General features: G+C 37.9%; 1 protein-coding gene across 1 annotated transcript in view; it reads right to left on the bottom strand.

Annotated features, from left to right (window-relative positions):
* Positions 1-6434: 6434 nt before the first annotated feature.
* PRIN2 (Serine/Threonine-kinase) overlaps positions 6435-7500 on the bottom strand; it is a 2710-nt gene continuing 1644 nt past the window's right edge. The window contains exons 2-3 of the mRNA XM_086800737.1: positions 7017-7112; positions 6435-6882 (exon numbers count right to left, since the gene is read on the bottom strand). Of these exons, the coding sequence (XP_086656863.1) occupies positions 6703-6882; positions 7017-7112 (276 nt within the window). The 3' untranslated portion in view covers positions 6435-6702. The remainder of the gene's footprint in view (positions 6883-7016; positions 7113-7500) is intronic.

The following is a 7500-nucleotide window of genomic DNA, read 5'->3' as shown; positions in this document are numbered from 1 at the left end:
TTGAAATGCGTTCCATTGAAAAAGTGCTTCATTTTTAGGGAAATATTGAAATGCATTCCATTGAAAAAGTTAGTAAAGATAATGTAATAAGATTTAAGATTATTGATGGATGTCTTCTCCCCCTCTCTCTCTCTCTCTCTCTCTCTCTCTCTCTCTCTCTCTCTCTCTCTCTCTCTTCTTTTCTGTATGTTTGATTGTTTGTCTGTCTCTGTCTCTCTCTAAACCAATGCTTATTATTTACTTTACTTTTATTTGGTATGAAATATAGTTAGGAGAGGGTGAAAAAAATAGAGAGATCATAAATTTGTTATTTTATATATCTTTGTGTCTATGTGTAGAAGCAAGCACAAGGGCGATTGAATCAAAGTTGGTGCTTTCGAGTATAATTCTGTCTTCAACTTGAGGTTAGTTCTTTTGATGCTATCAATGTCTCTCAATTTTTGTGTTGAAAAGAGATGCATATATATATATATATATATATATATATATATATATATATATATAGAGAGAGAGAGAGAGAGAGAGAGAGAGAGTGGTGGAGAGAGAATTGTGTACATTAACATACTTAAAAAAGAAAAAAAACTTTCATAGAGAAATATATGTATCGCTGTGTACTTCTTTCTATTGTTGTGCGATATACATATACGATACTAGGGTTGGGTTTATGTTGGCAAAGATACATAGAGATAATAGTAGATCTTTAAGATTTAAATTTTGGATTTCAGCAAATGGAGCTTCAAAATGATAATAACCCCTCCAAAGATGTAGTAGCGTTTGGATGATTCTTGCAATGAAGAAGTAGCTTTGTCTACGCCATATGAGTTGATGAATGTTTGAGCTGCAAAGCACCTTGCTCGGTCAAGGTCTCCATCTGTACAAACAAGCTCTAAACGTCTTCAAACTATTGCGGATACATGCGACCGCATTAAGAAAACTTCGGTTTCTTGCAAGGAGTACTTAGATGCCCTTTGAGATGAGATTCGTGGAAGTGGCAGCAGCCAAAGGGGAGATACGTTGAGAGATGAGTTGACTCGTCATCTCCATCGCATCCATGACAGTAGTGGTCGCATGGAGGCAATCGCATGGAAGTAAACCAACTAGGCATGATTTCTTTCATGGAGAACATGCAATCTGAAATTGGGGAATGTCTACGTGGATGTAATGAGCAATGTAAAGAAGGCCAAGCAATGGCTTCTCTAATTATCGAACTATTAGAGAGCACTGGTGTTTTACGGTATATATACAAACTTTCTTTTTATGTAGCTTTTGCGTTTTTTTGATTAATTTATATTTTCATTGAAACATTCATTTGCAACAGGGAATATCTTCACTTTTTAGAACCCAAATTATTGTTGGGTTTGTATGGTCGCGACAGTTATGAACGAGAGCTTTGGCTCCTAGGAATTTACAATCTACGATTGTGGAAGGTTGCAAATCAGCTTCATGTACGTGTAATGTTTGTGGATTATGAAAAGCCTAATAAGTTAGATTTTCGGTGCATAGGCACTGGACAATACAGAATTTTTTAATTTGCTGTTTACAAGCCTGTTCAAACGCCGTTCGCCTCAAATATTGATCCACCAAATGAGTTTTGTAAGCTTTTATCTTTATCCAACTTTTTTCTACAAGAGTTATATTTTCAATGCTAATATTTTTTATGGCATACATTTTGCCAGATGGAGGCGCGGGACCAAGGAGAGAGAATCCTATTATCCGAAGATTGTTTTGAGGTTGTGTTCATGTGTGTTAAGATACTCATCATTTTATGGGTTTGTAATGCTAGAAGCTTCTATATGGATATATATGGAAATCATGATGTTTTATATATTAGTTTAGTAAGTTGAGGGCGATCTATACATATATGTATGAGTGTGACCAATATCTATGGATATTATGGGTGCGTGCACATACACAGACACATATTTACATGTGTGATGTGACATGCACACATGCATTCATAGGCGCGTACACACTTACACATATCTTCCAGTTGTGGCATGTATGGATTTCACGTACACGTACTCATACGTACATCTTATGGTTTCAATGGATTTCACGTACACGTACTCATACATACATGTACATACATACGTACATCTTTATGCGTGTTTGTGTGTAACTCGATGTGCCTAGCTTCTAAAAGGAAAGGAAGAGTGATTTTACACAAATATCTTTTGCATGTACCTAAATGCAAAATACTTCTTGCCCGTCGTCGGAGACGGGTCACGACACTAGTATTACTTATGGACGACAAAAAGATATAGTTGTTGGGGTTTACAAACCTAGGACCCACCACAAATTGCCAAGAGCTACCACTTGGGCGATGGCTCTAACCACTTGGGCGATGGCCATTTAATGATGGGAAATGGTGTCAAATTCCTATTGATGCTTCCATCATTGAAATGCCATGGAGTTTGTGCACTATTAGTAGTAAGTAGTACCACCTTTTCGTGGTCCCAAGTGAATCCACTCTAAATCTGGCTCAAAATTTGAGATGCATGACAAAAGGAAAGGGCACAAAGTATGATGAGGGCGCCTTAGCTACCATCATTTTGGCCCACGCATATGTCGAAAGATTTGAATCCTCTCATGCCCAAAGTGACCAAGTGGTTCAAGAGAAAACACGACATCAAGTTTGTCAAGCTAGAACAAGCACAAGTAATCAATAAAAGCTGAACATAGGTGGAGGGACTTAAAGCATGGCTCTAATGTAGTGGCTTGAAATGCATTTCAATCACAAAAATTTGCATTAAAATGCCACACCAAAGATCTAACCAATCAACTCAATAATACAAAGTTGACATCATGTCTACACCTATAACCAAACACTTACAACCAAGACAACTGGAAAGCCAAATGGTTTGCTTAGCAGCAGAAAGGAGCTTAAGGCTAATTTGATGGCCATTGAGATGGCCATCAAGGAGCAAGATGTTACTCCTAGGTACACACACACACACACACACACTCGCGATGTCCTTTCTGATACTACAATTTAAGGCATAATTTGAAAGGATCATCCATGAATTGTAGGTCATGGACACATCATTGAGGAGCAGTAAGTGTGCGAAATCAACTAAGGATGCCATCAAATAAATCAACAATTTGGCCTAGGGGAGCTCCAAGTTAGTGGACGTTTTCAAAAGGCATGAGGCAAGGATTGATTACCATCAAAACAAAGATAACTCACACTTGGTTAGTGGGGGGTAATGCTCTCTTTAAAGAGCATTTAAGTTTCACACTTGGGGCTCTACTAGTCTTGTAAAGAGACCAAGCCTTAGCTTAAATGTGGTGTTGCCTCCTCAACATACCCCACTTCAACACAAGCAATGCATAAGATCAAAGGCTATAGCAACCATGGCAAGTGCAACAAGCATAGTTTACCATAGAATAGAAGATCTCATTATCCATTCAAAGGTTGAGGAAGCCTAGACCAAATGTAGTAGCATGGTACATCTGGAAAAGTTAACCATATAATAAATAAGAGGCCAATATCATGGTATATATATACATAAGTTATCTTATTTATTTTATACAAGAACTTGAAAGTATTAAAACTTTATGCAATTTTCTATCTTATGTACTGACATATAGTGTATTTTTGGCAAAGTTCTCTTCATAGGCTATTCAAATAAGTAATTTTAGGCATTTAAAAAATAGATGAAAATTTTAATAGCTCAACACTTTCTATATACCCCTACTAAAATAGCCATTGGGCAAATATTAGCCTCTATTCTATTAACATTGGTAAAATAATTCACTTGATTCCTCTAGAGTCCCATTTTTGAAATTAATAATGAGGAAAGAGGGACCCAATCTTGAGGATGTGCTAGATAACTAAGCCAAAACATCAATGTACTTCAACTACCTACCACCTATAGTCTTTCTCAATCCCATTGCCAACTTTTCTATAAAGCAAGACATTCATCTTTATCGTAAGGGTAGCCTCCTATGGAGCTCTAAGCTTGGAGACTCAAGAAGAGCAAGACACGTACAGTTTTGTTATTTAAATAATTATGGGTTGTCCATGTGCGAGTCTTCTAATCTTGTGAAGAAGCTAAAGAATGATTTGCTTTCTTTTTAATGCAGTCAAAGTGCTCCAAGTTCACCAAAAGTAACATCTTTGTTTCAAAATGTGTGGGAATTGACTACACGTTCCTTTCTTGTTTGAGGGTTTGAACCATGAGCTAGCATGGACGCACAATACGGAGTTGATCAAAGCCACTAGATTCTCTAGGGCTTCTCATGTAAGGTGCCAATAGAACCTTTAGAAATGGACATGAAAATTAATTGTCATCTGACATAATAATTAAGTTATCACCCCCCCTCTTACAATCTAGATAAGGTTGAAGACCCATCCGAAGCTATTTGCCTTCACGCAACTTCTATGACTCATTTTCTAACCCTACCTTCTATTTGGGATTGTATAACCTTACCACTATCTATTTTCTATTTGGGATTGTATAAATTTAAGGTTACCACAATCCATTTTCTTACCAACCTACTTCAGATCTCACTACGTACAATGCAAGACAACATAACAAACTAATCCCATTTGTGATACACCTGACTCCACATGAGTCAACATGCATGGACGACCTGGTTTACATTAATTTTGTGGTCAAGTTTGAAAATCTGCTGCTTTAGGTTTTGGGAACCCCAATAAGCATCCAAAAGTGCCTAGGCAAGGCACTCAAAGATGGGACACCCTTTTTGAGATGGGACACCCTTTTTGGGCTCAATATCAAAGCATTTGGAGTGATATTTGACATTCTTTTGTGGGTCAAAATGGGTTGGCCTAGAGTGGTTTTTCTATATGAACATCATCTAGTCTTCTACAAGAGACTGAGTCCTTGGAGAGTGTTTCTCAAGCGATGGGCTAATCAAGGTAGCTATTCACCATGGATTTAGAGCCCCTCATAGATTTGCTTCTTAGCATGCAAGACAGTTTTGATGCACAAGCAACTTATATGGAGGAGTTGTCTAACCATGTGCGCACGTCTTAATTTTTTTCATTTCTCCAGTTGAGCATACATTTAAAGGTGTTGAATTGCTTCAAGCAACAAGCGTAAAGAGGAATCTTCAAGCCAAGTCTCTAAGGGAGATTCTTCATAATTGCCATCTATAATAGGAGGATAGAATGTGAGCCTTCCCATTGGACATAAAGCAATCTCGCAATGCCTTAGATGAACTTTGATTTGGTTCCAACCTTCTTCTATGAATAAACACTTTCCAACATCCCACAAGACCACTATAATTCTGTCGCAGAATTTGTGATACAGCCAACTCCACAAGCGTGGACAATCAAGTTAATGGTATTTTTAGTGGATTTTGAATAGCCAATTTTAAGTTGATTTGGGGATCGTTTGGGAGCTCAAATAGTGTCCCAAAGTGCCCATGCAAGGCACCCATATATGGGACACCCTTTGGAAACAATATTAATCCCTTATTTGAGTTCCATTGCACTTTACTCTCTCAATTTTGAAAACCATAGCACATGGGCATAAGAGCTCTACACCATTGATTGAAGCTGAATCCCTTTTTTAAGCACTCTTAACAATTTGCTTCTCATCAAAAACCTAAGGCTCACTAGTCATAATATATGGATCATTGTTTATGAAGCAGATATTTCACATTTTAACTTAAAAGTTTCAAAAAAAAAAAAAGGAACACTACATCACATAGGGCACACACATTAGACTTGGAAGGCAAAATCCATGGCACCCATGTGTGGAATCATGAATAAATTCAACACACTAGCTCATCGATCGGTTGCTAGAGGGTGCAAAATAAATACTTGAACATGATAAAAGGTTTATATCTCAAAAACAACTATTGGCTTGACATGCACAAAATTCAAGTATGAGGGAAAATGTTGCCAAAAATTACATCACCAAACTACTTTGATTGGCAGCACTTTACAAGCTGCACAAACTTCAAAAAAAAACACGAGGCCCCTCTCTCTCTCTCTCTCTCTCTCTCTTTCTCCACACACACATGTATATATATACATATACATAGATATACATGTACATATATATAAACACACATATGTGCATACTTACATATATATATATATATGTGATGTATACATACATGTACATACACATACAAAATATATATAATATATACATGCATGTGTACATAAATATAAAATACATATGTACATATGTGTGTGTGTAGATGTGTACATACATATATACATATATGTATGTATGTATATAAACACACACACACACACACACACACATATATATATATATATACACACAAATATGTATATATGAACATAATGTGTGTGTGTGGGTGTTATATATATGTGCGTATGTATGTATGTATATACATACATACATGCATGCATGCATACATATGTGTGTACATATACGCGCGCACACACACATATATATACATAACACACATATACATATATATACACATGTTAATATGTAGGTATGTATTGAAGGTTTATGTAGATGTATGTTTAGGCATCTACGCACACATACATACATGTGTGCATGCTGCATAAATCTTTTGCATGTACCTTGGGAAAATGTCTAGAAGAGATCGTGCCCAAATGAAAGAAACTACTGTGACATTGACGCTCAAGAAGAGGATGGAAGATCACCACTATAACATTCTAGCATGGTAACATCAATTGCCTCTGCACCTCGAACAGCAAAAAAAAAAGATTACAAATGATGGAAATTATCGCTTCAATGTGGTCCACTGCTCCCAATCACGGTTGAGGTGCGCTCTGACCCACCAAATGGCACAACGAAGGGCTTTGTCAGTTGGTAGACCTTGATCTCGTAGAGCTGTTTTCATGTTCTCGAAAGGCTGGGGCGTGAGTGTACCAGAGTATGTTGTTACATAGTTTTGGAAAACCTGCAAAAGGCATGGCTTGCTTTTACAGTGTTAAAGGCAGCATTGCAAGCTCATTTGATGTATTAGAACTGGGCATAAGATTTAAACCAGGTGCACTTCAAGAGATTATGTACATGACAAAATCAAGCTAATACCTTCGCACAAATCTCCACTATTCTTCCCCCGGCATCTCCAACACTGTTATCTTTTCCTAGTTCTTCAGCAAGGTCCTCTCGAAACTTGGAGGCTTCCTGTTCAAGATGGCCAAAAGAGGCCAAGAGGGGGCAGAATGCAGTGAGAATACTAAGACAAAAACAAGAAAGGAAGTACAAGGTGACGTTATCAAAGACTTTAGCAACTGCCTAAGACTAGCAAAGGGCTATTCACTTCTCTTCATGAGAGTGCACATTGCAGCTTCACGGGAAGTGACATACCCGCCTGGCTGCCTGCCAAGGCGATGCCTCCCCAGCCAAGCCTTGGCAGGAGGGCCTTGACTGGTCCCCCTTGTGATTCATGAAGATCCTCAATCCAGTCAGTATGATGTTTATGGGGTCTTTTGGATGGGTGGGCATGAAACAGATGGCCCCATGTTAATACCCTAACCATCAAGGACAGGGTCGTCAGGGGGGGGCCATCCAA

Source organism: Cibotium barometz, chromosome 1, assembly GCF_041138505.1.
Source record: "Cibotium barometz isolate CiBa-2024 chromosome 1, ASM4113850v1, whole genome shotgun sequence".
Taxonomy (NCBI): Eukaryota; Viridiplantae; Streptophyta; class Polypodiopsida; order Cyatheales; family Cibotiaceae; genus Cibotium; species Cibotium barometz.
Note: the sequence above shows the minus strand (reverse complement) of the source record. Positions and strands in the feature narration are given on the sequence as shown.